General features: G+C 36.8%; 1 protein-coding gene across 1 annotated transcript; it reads left to right on the top strand.

Annotated features, from left to right (window-relative positions):
• Positions 1 to 14,852: 14,852 nt before the first annotated feature.
• On the top strand, positions 14,853 to 27,345 carry osgn1 (oxidative stress induced growth inhibitor 1). Its single transcript, XM_041981483.1, has 8 exons — positions 14,853 to 15,040; positions 19,527 to 19,589; positions 20,396 to 20,532; positions 20,614 to 20,805; positions 21,216 to 21,307; positions 23,020 to 23,219; positions 23,324 to 23,667; positions 23,920 to 27,345. Exons 2-8 carry the CDS (start codon positions 19,532 to 19,534, stop codon positions 24,511 to 24,513), a joined length of 1,617 nt encoding a protein of 538 aa, XP_041837417.1. The 5' UTR covers positions 14,853 to 15,040; positions 19,527 to 19,531; the 3' UTR covers positions 24,514 to 27,345.
• The last annotated feature ends 126 nt before the right edge of the window (positions 27,346 to 27,471 follow it).

Below are 27,471 nucleotides of genomic sequence, written 5' to 3'. Positions count from 1 at the left end.
TAATAAAGGAATAAATAAATCAATGTCCATTACTCATGTAGGAAATATTTTCCATGTACAAACTCAACATTAAGAAAAAAATTAATTTAAGAAAAAAAGAAAAGCAAACAAATATGTACAAAATATTTACAAAAAAAATTTTTTTTAATTAAATCTTCAAGTAAATTCTTCCTAAAATGTCATATTCCCAATGGCAGATCTGTCTATTTGCGGTGCTGCATTTGCATGATTGATTGTGTAACCCTCCCTGCAGCAGTGCAGAACTGACTCAAATGCTAGTTTTAGTTCAGAACAATTCTTTTTCTTATTCAGCAGTAAATCTTTGTGAAAACTGCAGACAGGACTACGTGAAAGAGAACTGGCCAACAGGGAGAGTAAAAAGTTTTAGTGTTTGTTTTGTAAGCAGCAGAGATGTAGTTATGACTCAGACAGCTTCTGCAAATTATTCTGCTAACACCAAAGTTTCCAGCTTGTGACAAAAGTTTGAAGCACAAAATAAAAATCATATGAAGGAGCTGATTTATGAAATTTGACAGCTTTTTTCCATTTTAATCCTAAATGCAACTCTGGTGGATCTAGTGTTAGCAAGTTCAACATACTGATGTGAGTGTGTTTTTATTTTTATATTAGGGTGTGTGGGTGAGGGTCAGAGTTTGTGGGGAAGGGTCTGTTCATTGACACCAGTTCATGAGGCCAAGTATGTTAGAAATGTCTGTTTTTGTCTTCTTGAAAACCACTTTGAGATGTGATGGGGACGTTTCTTCTGGTTTCCACTTCCAAAGACATTGACATAAACCTTACATTTAAAAGTGGATTTAAAGATCTTCTCGTCAAACTTTAAACTATTTAATAATCCTCATATTTTACGGCTGGACCAGTTTTGGTTTTATGGCAGCACCAGAATCTATGCAATTAAAATATTTTTATAACTGAAATTAATCAACAAGAGTTGCAGTAGCAGTCTTTTCAAGTCGAGTGAGTATGTATGGGCAGGACCAGGATAGATTTTTAAGCCATGCACACCAGTCCTTAGTTACATATGTTTTTTAAAATCTGTCTCCTAGCAACCTTGTTGCCAGTCATTTTGGCTTTTGTCTGAATGTGGTGCAAACAATACTGTAGATAAGAAGAGACAAATGAGCAGACTGACAGGGTACCGGGCTGGACTGCTGAGTCTGGCACGTAGACCAGCACATTTACTAAAAGTAAATTCAAGCATATTAATATTAATGTGTTTACATTTCTGTCTTTGGTTCACAGTGTGAGCTGTAGGTAGATAGTAGGTATTAGCAGTTCCCTCAGATAGAAACTATTTCTACTTGCTTTTGTGTATGTAGAGAGGGAAGACTAAATGTTTTACTGTGAGCTATGTGACACTGTACTACAGGATTACCACATCATAAGCTGTGTTGATCATTTCTGTTATTTATACTAATGTGCAGAAGGCAAGTTTTTGTTGTTGTTTTTTTTTTTTTTATCCACACATGTATTTTCACCACTGAAGACACTTTAGCTTTATTAGCTTTAGTTCCTACTGGGGAAAATAGATTTGTCATTTTTTTCTATCTCCTTCCATCATATGACACCACTTAGTCCACTGCTTGTTGGCTTTTGTCCATTGAGGGACAAAACAGAGTAAAAGGAGTTCTTTCCAGATCCAATCCTCCAGGACTGGGTGTGATGGGAGACTAACTGCTGGTTGACAGACGTGTACAGTTTTACTACAAGACGCCGCCCGACCTTCAGTTGTTGATGATTCACCTGTAAAAGGGCCACAAAATGCTTGAAGACTGAATTTAAATGGGTCAGTCTGAACCAGTCAACACAATATGTAGTGCCCCCATTCCAGGGGAACAGCAGGATTAACACAGCAGTAAACACTTTGCTCTGGAGTAAACCTTAAAAACAACAACAACAACAACAAAACCCTTTAGAAAAAAAACCTTAGACAAAAAAAAAAAAAAAAGACAATTTGTTAAACTTAAAGAACTTGCTGTAGTATACAGATAAATCTGTGCATTAGCAAAGGAAACAAACAGCACATTTCTCACGTCTGTGGAAAGTTTGTTTCTACAATAATGTAGGAATAATAACTTACAATTTTCAAAACTACTGTCTATCAGTGGAAAAATACCAGAAATACTACTGTAATAACTGTAGGCATATCTGATTAAAATACTAAACAGTACACAAAAAGGGGAGTGAAACATGCACTTTAGTCTCTGCCTTGTTAATGTGTCATAGATGCAGAGGGAAAGAGGGCAGCTACATAAATGGAGGGAAAATTACAGTAGAGATAAGATGAAAGAGGGGGAAAAGGGCAGCAATTTGGGTGAAAGGAGAGCATGAAAAGAATGTCAAAGATGGGCCAAAAACAGATAAAAGTTAAACAATAACCAGGAGACTGGCTTCCTTTAGTGAGTTTTATTCTCAAGAATTTGGCACATATTTCTACAGCAGTGATATTTCAGGAAACATAGATGTTGGTGATTACTTGGATTTTATATTTACATATAAACAGATTTTACCAGACACTTAATGATTGAGAGAGTGGCTGAGATTCAAATTGACCAAAGAGACTCAAACTGTGAAGAGGGATAAACAAAAACCACAAGAATACTTTTGTATAAACTGTCTGCACCCTCATCTGGATGAACTTTTTGCTAAGTCACATGTCCTAAAAACAAGCATAATCCAAAAGTCACATCAGGCGTGAAATAAAAATTCACTTTCGGTACATGTTGCAGCACGTTTTTAACATTAGATTATCTGTTTCCACAGAACCTTTAATCTTAACTAGAGGTTAACTAAAATTGATAAAATCAGTATTTTCCCACCACTCAGCAAGAGCACAACACAGTGTGCATCCTGAAAAGCAGTGGACACTTTGAAAATGCTGACTGGTTGATGTGGATTATGGTTGCATAATGAGGTTTGACGTTCCTTCATACAAATTCTTTCATATTTCAGGTGAATGCATGCTGACGCCCAGTTCCATTATTCTGAGCAATTCAAGCTTGATTGGACAAAGACATCGGACAGAAGCTTCCATGCATCACAATCCTTTAAGTTTTAAGCAGTTGCAGACTTCAGCTGCAAAAGCCCTCATCATTTTTAACTCTGCGTTGCAGCAGCTTTTATCCAGTGTTTTCATTTTTTAACAGAATAGATTTAAATATGATGTATGGCTGTTTGCTGTAAATACTATAACTTTTATTAACTTTTTAAACAAACAACAACAACAAAAAAAAAACAGTCTGTTTTTTAAACTCTTTTGAACCCTTGATGCTGTGAGAGAGAGAGATAAGTACTATAAAGGGTTGTGCATGAGATGTTGAAAAATACTGATCTTAGAGGGATAACACATGACAAGTTGGAACTGGTCTACCATCTTGTAAAAACAGCTCTTCCTGTTTTGATTGGGTAAAATGTTGGTGGGAATGCTTGAGAAATTGGAACGGATGGTGAAAGGAGATCCTAAACACCACCCAAAGTCTGGACTGAATGAGTAATGCTAAAGCACTATTTCAGTTCAGATTTCTGCACTTTTAGTGAGTTTAAATGTTACAAGTTTCAGGAGCTTAAAAGAGCTGCAAATTAACCAGCTGGTGTTGTGCCAATATTTGATCCCCTACAGAATCTGATCCGCCATTTATTAAACTAAAGTGATTAGAAAACTTCCAAAAAGGAAAAGTTATGTGATTCACAGGTTTTCATTAGTAATGTATGATTATTAAAATTTTCTATATTATTTATTTATTTTATCTCTGTAATGGCCTCATCCTAAACTGGAAGTTGTAAGTGAAGAAATGGATTGATGGATGGTTTTTACTTTGCAATAAGCTGTTATGCTACATATTTTGTTATGTCAAATACAGATGAACAGAAGCATAATTTTAGAGGTCAGTCCTACAGTGTGTATTTTAAAAGATTATCTTGATGGTGAGTATAAGTACTCAAGTACAAAAGTGACTCAGGTCATCATAATCTGTGTGGTGTCATGGACCCAAATGCCAGAACCCAAGGGAGCATTGGAACAAAAGAAAAAAAAAGAATCTATAATAACTTGATAGAACAAAACTAATGGCCCTGCAGGGCAAGACCTTTACAAGAAACAACTCCACAGCGTCAAGACTTCAGAACAACTGAACAGACAGAATGAAACAGTTCTGAAACAAAGTGGTTGAGAGACGACGATCTAGCAGTGATAAAAGAAAACTGGGTGGTGTAAATATGCTGTGGGTGGTTATGATGTAAACAGATAAGCTCTAATCAGTGGCAAACTGAAACCTGGTGTTACCTCCCTGGGAGAGTTTAAAAAACAAAGATATTTTTGTCTGATTTTCAGCAGGTTGATGTGTTTTCAGACACGCTCTTCGTCCACTGACAGAAGTGCGCTCACCTGTGTGTGCGTGCAGCATGTGTGTATATGTGTTTGGCATCAGGGCAGAACTCGGAGCAACACAGGCAGCGGCTATGACATGCCATCATGTAAATCAGATAAATAACATCAGTTCTTTTAATAAAAGAAGATGGCAGAAATCTGTTGTAGAGGAAATTGAACCTGAAATGACTTCTGTTGTAACTTGATGCAAGATCAAAATAAATGAATGTGACCTTTTAGTTAGGGTGGTGGGTCTTGTCTTCAGTATAAAGGTAGGGGAAAATACTGAGCTAGATGAACAGGCCTGCAAATAATCTAATAGGAAGGGAAATTAGGTGATAGGTGGCTGCTTTAAATCCTGTCTAAATGTTGTCTTTAAATCCTAGAGGCGTTCCTGCCTGGTGTAAAGCAAGGGTGAGAAACAACAGTACGAACAAAGGAAGATAAAATAAAACAGGAAATTAAGTGAATTATGCAGAACCCAGTAATCCAAAGTACTACAGAAATTTGAACAAAAAATCAACAACGACCAGAGACTTTGACATAAAGTAAGCAGGATAACTAAAATTCCTCACAATGTGACATCAAATCGACATATGACTTTTGATCTTTTCATGTCAATTCTTATGTTTACAACTATACCTTAAACAGTCTCTACTTGTAAACATTTTTTGCCTGATTAAGGTCTGGCACTTAAACATCACAAATGTATGCTTACTGTTTGCTCATCATACAGTTTGCAGGGGCTGCAAACTATTGAAGAAAAACTTGTTGCACATCTGTTTTTAAGTCTTATTTAAATATTTGTAGAATTTAACTCTACTTTCCTGTAGCAATGGTCATATTTGTCTTTTCTTCAGTCCCTTTAGTACCAGTCATAGTTCTATCCTGTAAAGCAGTGTCCCCACAAAAAGCATGAAGGAAATACGCATCGTGTTTCCATTTCAGAGCAGACCTGATTGTCAAGTCTGTAGCCACTATATCTGCATAAGGAGGAAATAGCAGCTAAATGCTACTGTTTTCAACCACAGGCCTTTGTGACACGTAAGAATAAAGGCAACAAACATTTCAACTGGTAAGAAATACTTTGCAACAACACCTTTCATTTCCTGATTTGAGCTCACACTAATGCATTCAGTGGATTTAGATAATCTGAGGTAAAATACATTCTTTTTACAATGCCGTTTTACAAATGGTCCTGCTTACAGGATAAAACACATTATGATGAAAATTAGTCATTTCCTGGTTGTTTTTAGGGTATAATGTCCCTTAGGGTTAGAAATGGATTATAATTTGAACTTAAGTACTTTCTTTTTACAATGTCACCATCGGTTCTTAAGATAACTAGAGGCTGCATTTTATTCCAACATTGTCTGTTTCCCAAATGATCAGAAAAATCTGTTTTGGGAGCATATCGACTGGATTCTAAATGTTGAAGACAAAAATATTAATAGTTTTATGACAATGAAACTCAAGGAGTCTGTTAAAATGAAAGAGTGACAGTCTGTTTTTTAATGGTGACTGAAAACCTTCTGGAAACAGTCCCTTATTTAAAGTTAAACAGACAGGAACAAGGTTCCTCCAAATAGTACCTTACTACTAGTACTTTAAATGGACCCCAGGAAGAATAGCAGCAGCTTTTGGTTGCAGCTGATGAAGATCCAAATAGAAACAAAAAAACGAGAGTACCTCTGTGATAGTCACAGTCATCTCTGATGGATTGCTTTATGCACCGGCTTCTCCCTGCACTCCTGCTGAGTTGTTAGATGCTCAGCCGTTGATCAAATGAGAGCAAGTACCTCTGGAAAAAAATATGTTGAACAAATAGTAGACTGAAAAAATAGCTTCACAGAAAGCAAAAGGCATGAAAAAGTTTATCATCATCAGTGTTTAAACAGCAAATGTAAGCTAGATACTATTTTGAGATGTTGTCATAGCAACATAAAAAATTTAAGAAAAGGAAAGTGATGATCACTTTTTTGAGAAAACACCAGCAGGCAGCTGAGTGTTTTTTTCTTTCTCAATTTTTTGCCCACTTCATTTAACTCGTTTAAATCAGTGAGCAGTTTAAATAAAAACACAGCTGGTGTTTAACTGGTTTAAAGCTAGAAGAGCCCATCCCTCACTGGATTAAAGGAAATATTAATCAAACAGACAAGTTCAGACCTCTGGCATTCAAAAGAAAAACAAATGAATAAAGCTCACAATACATCTTTCTTGAGAAGGAATTTAAGCTTCAAAAGTGTTTGCACAACTATGGGAACCAACTACTCTTTCCAAGGGTGGGGACACAAAATGAATCAGCACTGTGGCAAAGAAAGAAAGAAAAAAAGCTGCATAATCATTATATAACTCTATATATATTCCTGGAAACAATAATCCCATCACTGTAAAGATAATTTCTTTATTGCCTGCACATACTGGAATAAAGTAACATTAATCTCAACTCCAAGCATATAAATGATTCATTCTCTAATATTGTTTCTTAAGAATCTTCTAGTGAGGCTTCAGCCTTGTGCAAATAAAATAAATTTAAAAAACAACTTTTTGACGTTTGTGCACACAACAAATCTGTCCCTTTCAAAAGAAATACATCCAGAAAGATATCTTAATGAGGAGGAGTAACAGTAGCTTATAAACCCTGCAACCACTCAGCTGAGCTGGGGGTGTAGGCTGTGATTCGTTACTTTATCTGTGAGGTTTAGTTTGTTAGAGATTCACAGGTTTTCCTTTTGTTCCAGTGTTTATCTTTGGAAATGCATGTAAAAGATATACAAAGGAGACAGGGTATTTCCTCTTAAAGATCCAAAACCAACAGGTGACCCACTAGTAGGTATAATAATAATAATAATAATAATAATAATAATAATAATAATAATAATAATAATAATAATAATAATAATAATAATAATAATAATAAAAATATATATATATTATTATTGTTATTATTATCATTATTATTATTATTATTATTATAATCATCACCACCAGAATCAGAGAAAGATACAATATGCCACACAATCAAAACTTACACTACTGATATAATAATGACAAAATGAAATAAAAACACTTTTAACATTTCATAGACAGTAAAATAATTGTACAGGCTTTACTTCACAAGAAATGACTTAGGGCTTCATAAAGGTGGAGTTCAGTGATGTGACAGCTTCTCACTGAAAAAATAGAAAGTAATAAATAAATAATTATGTTATTTGTTTGGCAACCACGGCCAACCACAGTTTAGGGGACTTTCCCAGAACGGGCTGCCCATCAACAGGGGGAGATGCTGCAGGGCCCAAGACACCCCACGCGTCCCCACCACCCACACGATCAACGACAGGCCACCACCAGAACACCCACCTTCACCTAACTAATGTGTTAATAGTCCTAATCTAATTTGTTGCATTAAAATAAAACACTGATCCGGTTCCGGGTGGAAGCCTGCAGGAGGCAAAGCCTGAATGGTGCTCAGACCTCTGCCATCCCCTTGCTGACCAACCCAGTTTTATTTTCATGTCCAATTTAACGATTGATTCAAGCTGTAAATAATAAAAAGACTCTTGGGTTTCAGTTGAATATTTCTGAGATAATTCTTAGAAAGTCATGAAGTTGTTATTGAAGAGGTGGTGAGGGTGTGTAATCCCTTTTTCTTCCCATGTGTGAAAGTGGATAGGTGTGTTGCGGAGGTGAAAATCAGGATCGTGCTATTATGGGGGGAACGTATAGGCTGAAGTGGTGGAGTTAGTGACTCTAGGACTTTCCCTCAGGCTGCCAGAGTTGTAGATATGAAAGTGTTTTTAAAACAGTTGTGATTTTTAAGTGAGGTATTAAGGAATGTTCCATTAGAAAGTTTAGGATTTTGGCAAGATTTGGCAGAAAGATTTTAGTACACATTTCAGGTGGTGTTTCCAAAATGGCCATTTTTGGCACCATCTGTTCTCAAAGTTCCCCAATCAGGGGATCTCAGGTTTTTAAAGGTTAAGAATATTTGTCTGCACTGTACAAAATTTTACTAACCTAAAAGATCTGACTAAACCTCCCTTTAACATACCTGGACACATGACAGAGTCATTTTAGGAAACCTATCACCAATTCTGCCAGTGTTTGAAGTTCTGTTGAGCAAGGCACTGGGGGATAACAACTGTTAATCCCAACAGTTTCCATAATGCTGTTTGAGCCCCACAACAAAGTGTTACATCACCACCAATCAGCCAGCCTCCCTGCACAAAGACAGAAGTATTACATAATCTTATTTATGTAATATTTTAATCCAATTGTCAGCAAACTCCTCGCTCCATGACAACAAGACGTAGCAGGAGAGAGGGTGCAGCGGCTCTGGCAGGGTCAGGGGTCGCTTCCCACACTTACTCCTAAAGTATGAACATAATCAACAACACATTGAGGTTAATGAATGTAATCACATTATTCTAAACCCCTTTTAGCAGTGTGTGAATGCTGGCAGCTGAAGTGTGTTTACATGTAATTGCCACCAAAGCAAAAACAAACCTTAGAAATATGCAAGCAACATATCACAATTAATTTAATAATTAGTGTCTTTATATTTTTAAGACTTAATTATGACTCAAAGTCACTTAATGGAATTATTCATTGATAAAATATACTCTACACTTTTGTGAATCATTAAAGGCATTTATACAAGCTGCTTGTAATCTCACTAACTAACTTATGTAAGACGTGAACATTTTTTTCTCTTTTTCTAAAAGACCTTCATGTTTTTCCAGTCATATTTTGCATTATACAGAACTGTACAAGCCTGTAGTATTCCCTTACTTCTGTATATATTGCCAGGAAACAAGAGACGCAGGTGCAAAAATTTACTGATACAAGACATTTTTTTTGTCTGAAATAAGCTTAAAAATCAATCTTCAGTCTGTGCAGCTTTATTCCCTCACTTCTTCAGTAATGTTGAGCTCTGGGCTCTGGATCTGATTCATCCCTCCATCTCACCTGTTGCTGCTGATTTTCCATCCTGCTCTTGTTTCGATTAAAACACCTCAGCCTTTTCCCCCTTTTCCCGTCCATGAAACTGGCTTATTGGCAGCCACCCTTCCAGGATGTATGAATCAACTGAAGTCCAGATGCCTCTCAGGTCCTCTGACAAGTCTTTCCTGGATTTGTTAATGACATCACTTTCACATCTGGTTCATCCATTTGTGTTAGGTCTGCAACTTCTTCTGTCTTCCACATGTCCAGTTTCTTCATGTTTTAAGGGCACAGTACTCACCATGGTTTTGGATATTTGTGCAAACTTTAAACTGTGTTACTTTGAATGTTTTTCCTGCATAAAGAAATGGGAATAGTTAATGTGTTTTGTGAGACTCTGCAAATTAAACAGCCTAAATTTAAAATTGGTTCTTTTGCTAAATCTTTTGTTATGCGTTGGCATAACACTGATTCATATTTTGAAAAAGGAGCCTTTTTTAAGCTTTAGGTTTTCATTGGTCAGTGTTAATGGGCAAAGCAAAACATAAGAAAACAAAACAAAAACACAAAGACAGATTCCTCTGAAAAGGTCAGATACAGGCGACTGGACTAAAAATGAGTAAAAATAGCAGCCAATGTCCCAAGAAATATTAAAATAATACAAATGTTGAAATGTAATTGCCTATAGAAGGTAGTAGTATTGACAGAGTAAGAGAAATTAAGTTTATGGATGTTGTTGTTGATGAAAGTTTTTCATGGAAGTCACAAATTAATAGCATGAAAACAAAAAATAGCAAAAATAATTGTTATGCTACATGCAGGACTCCTTAAGCATTCATTCATTATATACATTATATAATTCTCTGATTATTCTACCTCTGACTTACTGCACTGAAATATGGGGAACTACATGTAAAACATACATTAATCCAGTTTTCACTTTACAGAAAAGAGCAACACGAACCATCAGTCAAAGCAGACACATGGACCAACCGGTCCATTATTTAAAAGTTACAGTTATTGAAAGTTAGGGATCTAGTTGATCACAATATTTTGAAGCTAATAAATAGCTTAGGAAATGTTAGGAAATCTCATAGGAAATGTTTGCCGAGCAAAATACCAAAAAGATTAGAAAAAAAGACATTATATATTAAAAGAAAATGACATACAAGATTCAGGAGTAAAGTGTTGGAGGATGTATTTCAGTGTACCCAGTCAGTTTATGGAAAAATCTGGATAAACAAACTAAAGAAGCAAAATCAGTTGTTGTGTTTAAAAGATTATCAAAGTCAAAGTCAGCTTTATTGTCAATTTCTTCACATGTACAAGACATACAAAAGAATCGAGGTTACGTTTCCCACTGTCCTGAAGACAAGACAAGTGAAGACAAGACAGGACATTTCAACACTGAAGTAACCATTAAAAATAAAAATAAAAATTGCACAGACACAACAAATATCTGAAATAGAGAGAAACTGAGATAACTGCAAACTGACTGCAAACTAATAAACCTGCCAATAAAAACAAATACATCTGAAAGTATCTAAACACGACAGGAAAATATAACGGATGAGGTAGTTTATAGATTTCTGGAGGTTTTTGATGATGCTCAGTGGAGATTTTATTGATCACCATCATCAGCAAATTCTGAAAACTAAAAGCCATTTATGAAAATTTCATGCAAGAACTTCTTTTAATTAACGAAATACGTGTCATTATCCATGTTTTATACCAGCACAGTTTTCATCAGAGGGTCCAGACTGTAATTGGACTAATTTTATGTTAATTTTTTCTGTGCTGATCTCTTCAAATAGCCTGATCTTCTAGGATGTAATGACTCACAGATTATATTCAGTGTCTGAGTTTAAGTATAATTTGTATTTAATATCTTACAGCCCTGCGTGCTCTGCCCATGTTAATGTAAAATACCACATCACTGTTTTCTTTGGGCTTTTTGAAGTTTAAGGCCATGTCTCCATGTCTAGCCACCACTAAACCCTCATTTTATCTCTGTCTTGGTCAAATGTCCTGTCTGTTCCTGGAAAAAGGCCGAGGAGGAATGCTTTGTGTACATTTAACCCTTCAGAGGCCCTTTTGTTTGGTCCTGATCTGTTCATCCTCTGCCTGTGATCTCTGCTGTTGAAAGCAGATCCCGGTGACGCTGGTGCTCAAACGCCCACTGACAGACAATAGAAAGCTTCCTGGACGGGATTAAACAGTGACTCACAGACCGGCACAGAGTTTCCCAAATGCACCTTCACACAGTCTGTTCTCCATCAGTGACAAGTACTGAAATATTCTCAAGAAAAATCTGAACTTCTGTCAACATTTGTCAGTTTCCATCAGCACAAAAAGATAAATATTTATCCCTCACAGTAACTCTGCCAGCACTGAATAAACAGACTTTATAGCAGTTTCTCTGAAATTCCATCCATTCATCCAAGCTGCCTCAGCAGGGAAGCCCAAATTAATTTATTTTTTTATTTTAGCCATTGACATGATTTTGGAGAATTTTCTAGTCTTTTTCAGTGAATTTTGTTGGTCATTGCTTGATGCTCAGCTGCAGCGGCAATGTCTTCTGATATAAACCCTTATTTTCTTTAGACATCTGTTTCTTTTCTATTATTTATGTTTGAGAGAAGAGGCTCCTACAGTAATATGTGTTTGCTATCTTTCAACATTTGGAATTTAGCTTTCAGCCATTTCAGCCTTCTGGGCAATCTTGGACTTGCTGAAAGTCACTGAGGACTATATATCGAAGGACATTCAACCTTTTATTTTTTTCTTATTTGGGTTTTTGTCGCTAAGAGAAACCCTGTTTTGACTTCAATGGCACCACGTGACTCCTTGGTGATACAAAAAAAATGCAAACACTTGTTTTGCTTAGTAAATGTTGGGTGTATTTCCAGTTTGTTATTGAATGTGTGTAATGAGGAAATAGCATGATGAATTATTATGGCAGAATGTTGTACATATTTCAAAACTATTTTTTTATAGAACCAGACCAAATAGTTTTTTTTCCCTAAACTTAACCAAACAGCGAGTGTAACCTAAAGTAAGCAATGAGTGGAGGAACTAACAATACTGATGTCAAAAGCCAGCCGCACCTCCTGATGTCCCAAGTTTCTGGGGCAAAACCCTGTAGGACTCAAACACACTGCAAAGACATTATACCACCTCAGCCCAGGTCATGAGAAAATAAAAATAGCCATATAAATTTTACCTTTTGATGCACACAAATGCAATTTTTGCTAACTTTCTGTGTTACTGCATCAGAATAACCTATGATAATAAAGCCCCAATGTAATTTCTGGGAAAGGACAGGCTTCTACTTACTGTGTTACACAGTGAAAGACAAAGTCTTTGCTTGTGTCATTACCCAGCTATTTCAGCTGCTGTTCTATTCAAGTGGTATTGTCATCTCATTGTCTACCATTTAAAATAATCTTCATCCACACAAACACATTTATGTCAGCTGTGCGAGCTCCTGCTGTATGAAGTCTGTTAGTCCACTGCTTCAGCTCACAATGAAACCACTTAACATTAACGTTATCCTGCACAGGAAATAAACTCTTGTAACTATGGTTACATGGATGACAGAAATAATTAGGTCAGCTGTAACAACAGTGATCTCCTGAAAAGACTGAAGGACATTACAGGAGCCTGCTTTCCTGCTTCTTTTGTTGGACTTTCTACAAACTCTGATCATATGGTGTCTTCTCATTATAATAGAAATGTGGAAGATGAGGTTTTTTTTGGAAGACAGAGAGAGTGCAAACTGTGCAGTATTCATGAGACACATCTCATGACATCCTTATGATGCCACAGCTCAGATTTGTATTTTTTTAAAGAGGGGGGAGGGGCTAAAAGTTTGAGGTTAGCTCCACCTTTGTTCTAAGTCATCAAGCTTTCCTGTCAAATATCTTGGAAATGTAGTGTTGTATTAATGTTGTTTACATTGTAATTGCCATGACAACCATTAAAATGGAGAAGTAATAATAACATCCCTAGTTCAGTTTAGATCTCTAGTTTGTGTTCAGGGAATCTTTAATCTCAGAAATAATGACATATCTAGTAAGAAGACTCCGCTAAGTTGTGGTATTATAAATGAATTACATTTCCACATAAACTCATTAAAAACATTTAAGAAATCTAGAAGAAACTAATTATAATTTTGGAGGAATAACATCATGTTTAGAGCCAGATTTCTTTTTCTCATTCTCTGATCAAAGAGTAAGGTAATAAAATAAATGTTGGACAAGATTAAAATGTAATCTGATGTGAAGTTAGTTCACACTGTGAGGAGCATGAATGCTAAATTACACAGTAATTCATCCAAATGTTGTTGGGATTTTCAGTCAAAACTAAATCTAAACTATAAACTAGCAACAATACTAAGTTTTTGGGACACATCAACAGCGGGAACCATGATGATCATCTGAATTTTTGTTTCATTCATGTGCAAATGTTCAGAAAGTTTAACGTATAATCGCAAACCTCAAGCAACTAAATGAATTACTGTCTGACTAAAAATAAAAAGCAAACAAAGAACAGAATCAGCCCAGCAGGAATAAATATATGATAAAACAAAATATACTTCTTACATCATCTTACCTTGAATCTCTTAAGGACAGTTTTAGGATGTTGGCGCCTGAGGACCCGCAGAGAAGAAGAAACAGAAGAATTCCCACTCTGCTCACGTTTCTACACACAATCAGCACCCCTGAAATGAATGTTTTCTCTTTCAGTACAATAATTCTGTCTGAAAAGTTAATACCGCCGATGAAAAAGCAGTCAGAAAAAAATAATACAACAACATTACGACAGGTCATCTTTTACAATATGAACTGTGATGCAACCTCTGGCAACCATGCTGGAAGAGCTCATCTGTGGGAATGCTGCCAACTGCAGACACAAGATGACCTTTTTACAGAGTCAGTTTAACCGAGCTTGTTTGTGCTTTGACCTGAGCTTTTGTGGAATTACAGTCTAATTTTAACTTGAGATGTATTGAAATTAAACTTTATTCATTCACAGAGGGAAACGTCACTTCTTTTAGGAATTACATGTTAAAAAAAAGAGAAAGTCTCATTTGATGCATTACAAAATTATATTTCTTGAATCCCATGTTGAAATTTTTGCAAATTCCTATATTTGGCCAAGAGTGTTTGAAATAATTTGATGATTTTAATGTTATCTTATTATGTTTGATCCTTGCCAACATAACCGACTTAGCTTGGACTTGGGGTTGGACCTGTGAGGCCCTGTTAGGATTTTTTTTTTTTTTAATAAAATCATTATGTTTGTACATATTTCTCTTATTTTGTTCCAAGCCAAGGCAGTTGGCTGCCTTCTCTGAGCCTGGTACCATCAGAGATACTTTCTTTGTGAACCCAGACACTAGAATCTCCTGGTTGCTCCATCTGGCTTGAATAGACGATCTCTGTAAGTTACGACGCCACGGCTAGAGAAGGGGGCGGGGCTACGAAGCGCGCCGCAGCTCTATATAACATCTGAATGAGCGCCTTCAGAGCAAAGCGTGACCCTTAACGCACATGTGCGGAAGACAACGAATGAAAATCCGACAAGAAGGTACGGCATGACAGACTGAGAAGCTGCTGCTGAAGGAACGAAGACAAAACCCGTTTCTCTCCTGAAAACAGACACTGCTAGCAGGCGGAGGACGTAGAGACTGATCACCAGAACCTAACTGTGAGCAGAACCTTTTTTTTAAAATGACTATTTCTAGAAGCTTACATCAGAGATGGAGTGCGACAAATGAATCAGTATGGCGTTTTTAAGGCTAATTGTATAGCAGCTATAGGCTGAGGGAGTCCAGAGCAAAGAGGGCAGGTCCCTCTAGCTTAAGCTCACACCATCGTGACGTTACTCCTGCAGCTCACCGGCGGCGGGTGGGTGGTCCACACTGCAGACCGGACAGCCTGGTTACATATCCAGTCACGCTGTGGGATCCTCGCCAGGGTCGCGTGCTAAATTTAGACAATAGACTACTTTGATAGTATTTTGATAAATGAACAATTATAGCAATATTTGGATGAAAATGCACGTCTTTACACGAGTAAAAGTTGCAGGAACATTAACATTAATTCTTTAAGTTATTACAGATTAATTTTTATTTATTAATATGCTGTTTGCCAGACGCATGCCTATATAACTAGCCAGTGTAACACCATTCAGGTATTATTACCAATGTACTAATGTCTAAACAGCATAATATCAATGCAAACGTGATTCCAGAGAATTCTGCTGTGTTTTTTCACTCATCTGTCAACAGGCTGATTTACATACCTTTGCATGTCTTTTTCTTTGTAATGGAACAACATAAATAACCTTAGACCATATCAGTGTTTTCCTGGTCTTTGTAAACATGGAGCAGTGTGATATCTGTGTGTCCTTGTTATATTTGTGACACTGGGAACATTGTAAAGATTTGAGACATTCTTAGGCTTAAAGATGTAGAAAATACTAGATTTGATGTAAATATTGTTAAACATTTATTGAACCAGTTTACTTATGGGTTTGTGTGTAGCTGGCTGTGTTGGTTGTCAGTTCCTCAGGACACACTGGATTTACAAGAGACTTAACAGGAATGGAGGTCAGAGGTTGCAGGTTACACATAGAATCCAAGATCATGAAACAATAATGAACACTGACAGCAGATCATTTGCAAAAATAAGGTTAACTTTAATCAGAGCAAATGGTGCACAGTGCATGGTATCTGACCTCAGAATAATCCACAAATTGTTATGAATTATCAGATTAACCACTCAGTCCAAGAAGTCTAAAAGCGTGGAAAGAATGTCCCTAATAAGCTCGAAGAGATGAAGCGGACATTTCTGTGTTAATTAACTTAACTCTCCCAGAATCCAAAATCCAATAGTATTTAAAAAAAGGAAGAATATTAGTGCTGTCAGTCTGGATAACTACACACCAGTTTATGTGGCACAAACTGGGCCCTTCTGTGGGCTTTGGCTGACTTCACAGACTCCAACGGGCCTTTTGTCGATCATGCAGCCATGATTAAAATCTCATTAGCCGTCTGGTCGGTGCAGATGGCAGATTGGCTGGCCAGCCTCTGGGTGATACTAGGTCGGGATCTGTACGGGTTTGGAGGGTTAGTTAGAGGAAGAGTTGTTTAGGGTGTTACATAAAATAAGATGAATGAGACTCTGGGGTTTGCTGTGTTTACAGAACAAACAGGGATTTCTGCTGCTTTTTTCCTCTTTTTTTCCCCCTCAAGTTTCTTGATTGCAGCACTTTGCAAAATTAGTTTTTGCTTTTTCTTATCACTGTTGAAGAGAAGTTAAAAAATGGAAATGTGCCAGACATAACAGGTCATTTGCTTTGTAGAGAAAAAATGCCTGTTATCATCTTCAGAGGAAGTCAATACAAACACACATGTAAATGTAACAATTTAAGTCGTCCTTAACGCAGAACTTCCATGTTTCCCTGTGAACGTGTTCATTTAAGCATACTTCCTAAAGGAACTGATGTGTCATTGTTGACATGCTGTAGCTTTGCTAATAGCTTTATTAGATGGTGCACCTGTTTAGGGAGGAGTCTCATTGAAGGTTGTTAAAGCTGATATAACCTTTATGTTGTGCAAGCAGGTCTTTGATTAAAACAACTATTTTAGATTAGCAGGCTGAGAGAAAACCTGCTTGGTGGGTTTGGCTGGTACATTGTTTTTTCTGATAAGGTTTGACAATATATTTGAATTTAAAAGGATCAGCAGTTGGCACATAATGTGGAAAAACAGAAGAAAACCAGAAGACAGGGAGAAACACAATATACAAAATACAGTTATCGACTACTTACAGTGTAATGTGTGTAATTAATACAGTGTCTTTCCTTTGACCTGTTTCTGCATTATTACACTGTTACACACTAAAAAAACATATAGATCAGCAATAAAGATCAGGACTTTGTCATCAAAGCATCAATAACCACACACACATCAGCACATAGGCTCTGTTTTTATAGCAGGAATTATGGGATTAATCATTTCTGCAAAGGTTTATACAAATTTATAAAACACCATAGTTTAATAGCTGAAGTCAGAGTGTCATACGACATACAGAACAGACAGCCCATGATGCATCTTAGATATCACACACACACCTCTCGGATGTTGGATGATGATCAGTTTTGACTGATCTTGTCTTGGCCAAGTCCAAGATTTTATGAATCATAATCTGATGCAGTGGGCGCCTTATCTCATTAACCGAAGGTTGGCTACGAGTATAAACCAGTGTGTAAAAGGTAAACAAACAGCAGTAACAGACTTCATGTGCCTTATCAATTTACCTATTTACCAGTATTCAACTGGACTAATTCTGATATTCAGTTCAGTTTTATTGTGCAGCTCCAGTTTATGACAACATCTCAGGTTTCCACGCAACATGAGGATGTTTTGTCTGCTGCAGCCAGAGGACAGCTTACAGTAAACATACATACAATTCAGCGTCTCCAGTTAGAGTAAATGAGGAAAATTACAACATAATCTGCAAAAACAGCTTAGTTTCGTACATAATAATGAGGATTTGTTTTTTGCACTAATGGCTAGGTCTCAGAAATGTATCCTATAAGGTGCAGAGATGATGTTTTAAGTAAAAATTATGAATTAAAATCATCAGACAACTTAAGTGATTGTACCTTTAAAATAAAAGATGTTTGCACATAGATGGGTTAAACTCCTGGGATGGCTGTTTCTAGTGGATATGTTTCTGCACCAGAACACAGAGACTTAGTCCTTTCATGAGGGGTGAGAAAACAAACTGGAGTTAATAAAAAGCATCAGTTTTCATGGTACCCTGCTGCCTTTTTGGCACCATTGCTGCATCTTGCTATATTTGTGTGTTTTGCACGCTGCAGTTTTAATATTCAGGTTTATTTGTTCACGCTTTCATTGAAATTCATCTAAATCCACTTTTTTTTTCTAGAATAAACATTGGAAACAATGAGCTTCTCTTGACTCTGCTTCACTGTAAATCCGGAGTTCGTCATTTTTCCCAGCTGGAAAAGATTCTGTATTTTGTTCCAAAGAATGAAGGGAACTAATTATCAGATTGATGCAGTTTTACAGGGAAACTGGGCTGCTAGGGTCGCACGTATTGCCCGACTGCATGTGTGTATTGATGTGTGTGTGTGTGTGTGTGAGCTCAGTTTTTCAAAACCACTCAGCTCTGGGCTGGTTGCCAGCCTCTGCACTGCCCTTATGTAACCATTTTATCTTCATCTCACACGTCTGCTTCTCCTCTTGTTCTGCTTCATTCCTTTTTCTTTTTTCTTCTTCTCATTCACTTTTTCTGCTATTCCCTCTGCCTATTTGCTCTTACGTTAACGTAACACTTAACTTTGCCTTTTTCTTTTCCCCCCTTCTTGCTCCCTCCCTCTGTCTCTCTCTCTCTTCTCACATTTCCACGTTTGTTTGTGTAAGCATGACACAGCAGTTTGTTGAAAGCAACCGGCCCTGTGTGCAGCTGTCCTCAGCTTACCCTGCCCAGCCCTCTGTTAGTGGTGTATGTGCATGAGATCAGAGTTAACATCACCCCCTCGGCCACCCAAAATACTTCATATAAGTTAGTTTTAATGTGCGTGAGTTGAGAAAAGAGAAAAATGTGAATAATGAGCCTTGAGTGGAAAGTCAGATCCCTCACTTGCACTCTGTTTTTTTAAATCAGTGAGTTCATGGATTGGGCTTGCCCGCTGCCCCTGTGAATCACAGATCTTTGTGCAAGGAAATAAGTGATTGTGATAAATAAGGGCCATTATACCCGCTCACATTTCTTTTAATCTTCCTGAGGAAGGTCTCTTGTTGCATGTTATAGTGAAATATGATCTGACTGCCGAGGGTTTTTAGCGTCCTCTGACTGGCTGAATATACCGTGTCGTAACATATAGGTTGCACATGAACCTTCCCTAACTCTTCTGATGTCATAAATTGAAGCAGCCACGCAGGTTCTGTAAGAGTGCCTTTCATTACTTGAGGTCATGTTGCTGTTTTATACTGCAAGGTCACACAGAAAAGTGTGTGCAGACATGTAAATGAAATGACTCACCAGCAATACTGGACTTAACTTTTTTATTCTCCTTGTCCAAAAAAAAAAAAGAAAAAAAAAAAAGTGATGGCACAGATTACATTTTGGTCGTAACAAAAGTGTTTTTCTCTTTGCAGTCAAAATGGATCTTCATGATAAAGAAATTGTATCCAGGGAGATTTTGCCTGTGGTGATTATTGGTAAGTCACACACATATGAAAAATGGTTGGATCCGGTTGTGTGAAAACCTTTAAAAGAGCAGCAGGGAGCTTTAATAACTTATTTTTTCTACAGTTTAACAGACAGCTGTTGAAGCAGTTAAAGCAGTGTAACACACACAATGAAGAAAGACACGTTTCTGTAACAGGAAGATGATCATGTAGGTGTTGTGCATTAACCGCAACTCTGAGATGGTTACATAATAAAAACACAAAGCTGTAAACTGACAATAAAGGTGTTTGTCAAAGACACCGTATAGCTATCCAGAGAGCTGAGATACCACAGCACAAACCAGCAAGAAAAAGCTAAACGATTTTTACGAAAATTAAAGTTAATTAATTATATTTTCATTTAAACATAATGGCTGAAAGTATGGAAACTTAATGTGTAAAATCCCTTAGTCATCGTAAACAGGGGTGGTAAGGTTTAAGGGCTGTGTGCCTGCAATTGCTGAGTCATTGGCTTTAATATTAACTGCATTCAGATCTGCTGATTCATGCTGCATGTCCACTTAACTTTAAGGATAGATTCGCTCAGTGTATTTTCAAATGTAATTATTTTGCTTTTTGAATCTAAAACATTTAGATGTTAAACAAAAATCAGAAAACCAGTATAAAAACAACCCACTATAGGTGTAACCATAGCAACCAAGCTCAGACACACAATAACAAGCCTCTCGAGCTTTCTGTTAATTGTAAGTGCAGTCAGAAACCAATCAGATTAATTAGCTAAAACAACTTAACAACCCCACCAGAACTCACCCCCCCCTTCTCTCTCTCTCTCTCAGGTAATGGCCCATCAGGAATCTGCCTGTCATACCTGTTGTCAGGTTACACCCCCTACCTGTCACCTGAAGCATGGCACCCAAACCCCCTACTGCACAGCAAGCTGAGGGAGAATCCTCACCTGTCACTACTGGAACAGGTCAGTTTTAGTCTTATATTTCCTGAAAGATCATAAATGTTTCCAGTGCCTCACAGTGACTCTCGTTCTTTCTTTGAACAGGATCTGGAGTACCTGTGCGAGGGCCTGGAGGGACGGTCGTCCAATCCCATGGCGGTGCTCTTTGATTCACTGCTGCTGCCTGACAGTGACTTTGGATTGGACCACACTTCTCCGTTGGAATGGCGATATGAGCCAGAGCGTGCTGTTCCTCACCTGGTGCTTGGAAAGGGCCCGCCTGGAGGAGCCTGGCATGTATGTAGCCAGTGTGATTTTACATACTGATTAAACAGTGAAAGCATATACAAGTCTAAACACTTACTTTACACACATTTGGATTACTTGTATTTTCAGATTTTATGTTTTGAATTGTGTATAGTCTCGATTATATCTCATCTTTAATAGGCTGTCATTCATTGATCTTTTTTTTTTCTCAACATAAGCAGCACAACAAGACTTTGTAATGATTTTAGTGTTATGGTGATTTGCATAGATACTTTTTGTTTCACCTTGCAAGCTTCTTATTCGTACAATCTGCCCTTCTGATGTTCAGATAACACAAGGAAAACTCAGTTGCAACTCATTTAAAAGAATAGGAGAGTTTCAAACTAAAACTTTTAGTCAGTCAGTAAGTCTGACGACATTTTCTTGTGTTGTGTTTCCAGGCTATGGAGGGCTCCATGCTGACTCTGAGCCTAGCTAACTGGATGGAGCTTCCTGGACTCAAACTTAAGGACTGGATGAGAGACAAACGCAGGTCTGATCATAATAAAACTATTATATTTTGTTAATAACACAACAAGAATAATAGAGTGTGCTTATCAAGCAATAGGGCTTAGAAAAACTAAAGCAAAAGTTGAGATTTGACAGTATCATGTTTTGACCATTAAAGACTAAAAAAAATTAAATATCTTTTGCAAACTTGAAAAAATATAATTCTTTCATTACACTGACCTTTGTTTCTTGAGTTTTTATGTGGCAATTGACTAAAACTAAAATTAGGAGATAATGAACTGTTAAAATTGTGCAAAAATATATAATTAATAATGTTATTTTACCAGCGGAGTCAAATAATAATATTATAATTTGTGTATCATTAACATTATATGAAAATTAAGTTTTCAGGAATATTTTGGTGTAAGATTTTTCATGAAATGGCAAAAATTGCTTGAGGTTTTTGCATTATTTTGAAATTGAGTTATTTATCTGAGATAAAAACATGTTTTTCAAAAAAAGCATGAGGTTGTAAAAAACGAACTTATATAATTTATGATTAGTTTCAACTTATAAAACAAGGCCAGTACTAGCTGATATGAAAAAAGACAACGTCCCACAATTTTTCCTTGGAATATTGCTATAATGGCTCAGTTTGATCTTTTTTTTTTTTTATTGTCAGTTTGTGACCACTACTTTGTTCATTATAACCTTGTTAAACATAGCCTATACCACCACCTACTGATGATGCAGCATTGTTTATTTGATTCAAAACAGCCAATGGAAATATTCCTGATTAGCATTTGACTAATTAGTTACACTCAGTATGAAGGCCATAAGCTAATTTTAATCCAAATATAATAAAGTTAATAGCTCTCTGATACACTGAGCTGACTTTTTTTCTTTTTTTTTTAACCCAGGGCAAAAGGAGTTACTAATAAACAGTAAACTGCTAAGCTAAAATTAGCCTACTAGCTGTTAAACTAAACTCAATCTTTGAAGACAACCTCAATGCTAACATTACTAGCTAAACACCTCTCTGAAAAAAAACACACTGAATTTGCAGTAAAACAGTTGATTAACAGAAAAGATTTGAAGGTGTAACCTGAATATTTTTTAAAAAGACATGTGTGACAACAAAACACAAATATATTACTAAATTTAAACATTATAACCTGAGTCAGCTAAATGAGCTACAACAAATTGAGCTAAATTAGCTAAATGTACTAAATGTGTTGATGGTGGATATGTTAACGCTGAAGTAAAAGCGTGTTGATTTTTTATTTTAAGATGAGTTATCCACTAGGAGTGAAAATATCAAGTTAGAAGTACTCTATGTTTTGCCAATCTATGCATTAGCTAACATACCAAAAAAATTCTAGCATAGTATTTGAGCTCATAGACAAGAAGTGGGCTTAAGTTACAGTAGGCTACTTAGATGGTAATTTAAGAGCTGAAGAACAAAGACTGTATTAGGAATTGTTGTCTCTCAATTTTCTTTTCACAAATGACTCCTGTATGCCACTTTAATTACATAACCAGATCGTTTGATGCCATAATAACTGATATGTTATTATCTTGTCTAATGTACATTTTGTTAAACTCTTGTAGACTTTTTGTAAATGCTTCTTCAACAAGTGTATTGACTTATAAGATCACTTCTCTTCTGTAATCATTGTTTATATATAGACTGTTTATATCTTTGTGTATTTTTTTTTTTATTAAAAAAGTATTTTCATGTTCTTTTTGTTGTAGAAATTTAAGAAATGACCGTGCCACACCAGCAGAAATAGCCTCCTACTACCAACACTACGTTTCCAAGATGTCCCTGGAGCAAAACTTTGCTTGTGGGACCACTGTTACCTCGGTAACCCGACAGCCTGGCAACCAGGAGGGTTTACCACCCTGCTGGAGAGTGACAGGACTGCAACGGAGGGAGGGTGAGGTACTGGGAGGTAAGAAAACACTCCTGGTTAATGTTACAACTTATTTATTTATAAACTTTTTGAATAGAAAGTTCTAAATATTTTGTTTCCTATTTTTTATTTTCTGCTTCTAGATGGTTCATCAGTTTCGGAGGAGGTGCCTTTCTCACTGCTGGCCCACAATGTGGTGCTGGCGACGGGCACACATGACATCCCGGCCAGGCTTAGTGTGGAGGGAGAGTCGCTGCCCTTTGTTTGTCACTCTTTCTGGGAACTGGAGGCAGCCATTTCTCGTGGCGAGCTTGACCAGACCTCAGACCCAGTGCTGGTGGTGGGGGCGGGGCTTACAGCGGCTGACGCAGTCCTTGCTGCCCATCATCTCAACACACCTGTTTACCATGCCTTCAGACGCTCAGTCACAGACCCAGGCCTTATCTTCAACCAGCTGCCCAAACTGCTCTACCCTGAATATCACAAGGTGAGGATAGACTGGTTATGGATGAACATCGTCAAATATTAACTTACAGAGTTAAGATTATTACATGTCTATTTAATAGCTATATGTTTGCTTTAGCAGAGTGCCTTTAGTGCCTTGCTGTCTCGTTGTTTTTTGGACACTGACAATAAAGATATTGAAAATATTGAAATTGAAAATAGAGAGTATTCCAGCCTCATATATAAATCCTTCGATACTTAACATGGACCCTGTCTCCCATCCTGTGGCTTCCAGGTTCATCAGATGATGACCCAACAGCAGCACCAACACACCCCCCCACTGCAGGAGCATGCCAGGAATCTTGATTCTCACTCTACCCCTTCCTCTTCATCCCCCCGACCTCCATCCTCTTCCAACAACTCCTTCTCCACCTCCTATCTTGGTTACCTGAGCTTCCCGTGTCACAGGGTAGTTGCATTCAAACCAGACCGGAAATGCATCCTGGAGTCAGACTCCGGCGAGCAGACAGTAGTCCAAGTCTCCAAAGTGCTGGTTCTGATCGGCTCACATCCTAATCTTTCCTTTCTTGAAGACAATGGTCGTTCATTAGGCATAAACCCAGAGGAGCCGATCTCGTGCCGAAGGAACCCGATTGAGGTGGACCCGTTCACGAACAGGGTGATTGGTGCAGAAGGACCTGGCCTGTATGCTATGGGCCCTCTAGTTGGTGAGAACTTTGTCAGGTTTCTGAAAGGAGGAGCGTTGGCTATCGCTAGTGATTTCACAAAGAGACAGAGTGCAAAGAGAGAAGAAGAGGCTGTAACCACAGACACATGGCTGGACAGACGAGTGAGCACTCAGAGAGCAGCAGAGGTTCTGACCTCATAGCAGCTTTAATGGACAATTGATGGTTGGATCAAAGTGACCTCTGATCTGATTGAGACTACACAACTGCAATAAGTCATGTTCTCCAGAAACTGACTAAGGAAGTCAGACACACACCGAAACCTCTTCTACTATAGCCTCTTCCTTGTTAACCAGCCTGGACCAACCAAGCCAACACACACTCTAAGAAAAATGTCCATTTTAAATCAAATAATGTCCTGGATTAAATTTACCAGGACATTTTGCCATTAACTCAGCAGACACTTCTGTTAATACAAAAACAGAAATTTCTGTATTTCCACAGTAAATGCCATCTTGCATTCACAGACATGTCTGTTCATCTGAAAACTAAAAGTTCTTTTCCCTGTTTCCTTCCAGGAATGAACCCGCACTGAACAAAACAGAGAATGGTTGAGCCAATTGACTCATTTGCTCCAATTAGTAACAAAGTAACTGAATGAAACTCATCCAAGATCCGTTAAGTTGATATTCAGCATAATTTCTACTCCAGTGAAACACAGATTGGAAGTAGTGGTGGTGGGTGTGACTCCCTGTACTGTCCTCACTCATGGTGCCAACTTTAAATAAGTTTAAATAGTTTCATTTTTTGCCTGAACTGAATTTTACCTGTGGACCAACATTTTTGCTGGACTAATTGTACTTGACCTTTGCTGATGTAACAGGACCGCTTTTGATGCCATAACATCTACTGGAGTACAGTAGGGCTTCAAAGATAAACTGTATCTGCAACTGGTCAGAAATAAGTGTTTACTGAATCTACAGTTATGACTGTAGCTGGGGATTGTATACATCGTTCAAATCCCAAGAATCTTAGCTTTCCAATGGTGTATAACGTGGAGTTACTTGGAAAAGAGAATAAGTAAAATACATAATATTTTTCATGCCCCGCCCACAGGACTTCTGATACCAACATTCAAATTAACATTCATAAATGTGATAAACATGTAAACATAACACAGAAGTAAAGCACATAACTTTAATTTACAGGGTAACAATCACAAAAGGTGAAATTCCTGCTGAATGTGCATATCCCATGAGCCTTTGTGGTCTTTGCGCACTTGCTACTGTGACTCTGAAGAAAGTGCGTCTTTAGGATACTAAAGCCATGTCAAATATTATAATTGAACTTTAAGAGGAGATGAGTCTTAGATAAGTTCACAACACGGTATTCCAGATATGTTTAGTTTTGAGAAGAATTGTTCCCAAAATGCAATGTGGAAATTACAACAAACTACTGGTAAAACTACCTGTATTCTACTACTACTATTCTACTTTTACAGACTTTTCTTAGAGTGCAGGTTGCCATGGCATCAACGAATGAACATGTTTCAGCCTTTTTTCCTTCTGCAGTCCTCAGTCATCTTGTAGCACTAAGTTCCCGTAAACACTTTATGGTTGAATGGTAAAAGATCGATTCTTTATTGATATATTTTTTGTGTTTTTATAAGTTTGACATTTTGTGAACCTGTGGTACTTTTATATCTCCATGTTAGTGTGATTTATTTTTATTTTTTCCATTATGTAACTGTACTTACTCGGCATCTTTGTATAGTTTTACCAATTAGGAAAATATTTTATAAGTAAAAGAAACTATTTTTTTGTTTAATTTTAATGAGTAAATATGTTTATTTAGCAGCTTTTTTAAACACTGGAATTTGGCTTTTTATATATTTGGTGCCTTCAAGGTCCTCTTCTTAATTAGCTTAACCGGGCTTTAAAAAAAAAGCATAGTCTGTACTAATGTCACATACAATATTTAATTTAAAACAAACAGATTAGAATAATATTTATGGAGAAGATATTAAACACTGAAACTTTTTACAGTTTGCTTGAAGAGGAAAACATATTTTTTTATCATATAAAATCCTGTTTTGTACCCTTTCTAAACAGCTGTCAGATATTTAACTGAAGAAATCTGCAGGAATTTATACCTAAAGAGTTCAGTATATTGCCTTCTTTTTTATAAATATTATCAGCTCATAAAAATCACAATTCTTCCTCAAGCGCCTGCAGCCCTCGGCTTCAAACCGCTTTGTTTGTTGTAGGAGATTTATGGGATGGGATCTGTGTTTTGGTTTCAAATTGTCAATCACTTGTAAAATTATGATTTTTTTTTTTTAAGAAAAACACTAGTTCTTACCATTAAGCACTGAATTTAAGCTGAAATAAATCAAGAGAGATTATGTACAATTTATGTATTTATTCTATAACTTACTACATTCAACGCTTCAGTAATCAGATGAAAAAAATGTTTCATTTTTCATAAATGAATTCATTTGCAATTTCAATGAAAAAGTTCATTATTATTGTTTTTCATGACCTGAAAAGCTGCAATCTGATGATGTTTTGCATTAACATCTGTCCAGTCACATACTGTATCAGTAATCCAAACTGGTTTTGTTCATTTTATTTCTGCTAAGAGATTTGTTTATGGGTAAACTGGCAGTAATATTTTAGCTACACAGAAACCTTTTTCATCAACTGGTTTAAAATGAACAGCACAGTGAAACATCCTGTAACTCGGACACTGTTGTCGTGTTGTTGCTTCAGTTGTAACTGAACTGTGGTCCAAAGGAGCCGATTGTGCCTTTGAAACTCATCAGTTGCATTATTATTATATTCTTACATTATTTTACATGCTGAATGAAAACGCCTCCATCTGAATGTCATGTTTCTGATGCAGTAAAACTTCTTTCCTGTCTATTGACTGTTTTGTAAAAATAGGGATTGGAAATGATTTTTCATTTGTACTGTCAACTACAAGTTTTCCTCATTTGTACACAAGTTTCTAATAAATTGAAGATTTACAGCTAATTTGTTTTGATTGGAGTTTTGATGAAAAGCTTTGTTACTTTATGGTCAACACGCAACAGCATCACTTTGATCAATTAGTTCATTTTCTTCACATGGTATTATTCATTTTTCAATATTTTAGATTTA

Source organism: Melanotaenia boesemani, chromosome 3 (genome assembly GCF_017639745.1).
Source record: "Melanotaenia boesemani isolate fMelBoe1 chromosome 3, fMelBoe1.pri, whole genome shotgun sequence".
NCBI lineage: Eukaryota > Metazoa > Chordata > Actinopteri > Atheriniformes > Melanotaeniidae > Melanotaenia > Melanotaenia boesemani.
This window is presented reverse-complemented; position numbering and strand designations above follow the sequence as displayed.

Bases quoted from the DNA above. Each gene is read 5' to 3' on its own strand.
- osgn1 (XM_041981483.1), top strand. From the start codon at position 19,532: ATGGATCTTCATGATAAAGAAATTGTATCCAGGGAGATTTTGCCTGTG. The intron at 20,533-20,613 runs GTCAGTTTTAGT...TTCTTTGAACAG, and splicing joins ACCTGTCACTACTGGAACAG to GATCTGGAGTACCTGTGCGA. The intron at 20,806-21,215 runs GTATGTAGCCAG...TTGTGTTTCCAG, and splicing joins CGCCTGGAGGAGCCTGGCAT to GCTATGGAGGGCTCCATGCT.